Consider the following 436-nt stretch of genomic DNA (forward strand, 5'->3'; position numbering starts at 1 on the left):
CGCGGCTCCCACCCCTGGCAGCAGCGGCGGCAGCCGCGGCTTTGTCACTCCGCGTTGCTCCGCGCCCGCCTGAGCCTGCCTAGGGGAGCGATCGCAAAACGAGGGGGGTGCGAGTGTGCGATTGGAGAATATGTAACTAATAGAAGTATCATTTTCCCCCAGTATGATCTTTCAAGGAAAAAAATCCATTGAAAGAATTTTCAAAGTGCTGTCTTCATTTGGAGAAAAGGCACAGGCTGCCTGCAGAGAGGGGAGGAGGGACCCCACTGTACGCCTCCTGGGCGCAGCTCCCGTCCGCTAGGTGGCAGCCGGAGCCAGCGATTCCTGTAGGCCCCGCGGCTGGGCCCGCTCCTCCAACCTGCCCCTCCTCCTGCGACCAATCACCTTCGGGAATCTGGCTCGCTGGCTCTCTCTCGCGCGCTCGCTCGCGGTCTCT

General features: G+C 61.2%; 1 protein-coding gene across 1 annotated transcript in view; it reads left to right on the forward strand.

The window, feature by feature from the left end:
- The first annotated feature begins 163 nt into the window (after nt 1-163).
- NR2F1 (nuclear receptor subfamily 2 group F member 1) overlaps nt 164-436 on the forward strand; it is a 12,974-nt gene continuing 12,701 nt past the window's right edge. The window contains exon 1 of the mRNA XM_006913217.3: nt 164-229. Coding sequence (XP_006913279.3) covers nt 164-229 — 66 coding nt within the window. The remainder of the gene's footprint in view (nt 230-436) is intronic.

This window comes from Pteropus alecto, unplaced genomic scaffold (genome assembly GCF_000325575.1).
Source record: "Pteropus alecto unplaced genomic scaffold, ASM32557v1 scaffold20, whole genome shotgun sequence".
NCBI classification, from domain to species: Eukaryota; Metazoa; Chordata; class Mammalia; order Chiroptera; family Pteropodidae; genus Pteropus; species Pteropus alecto.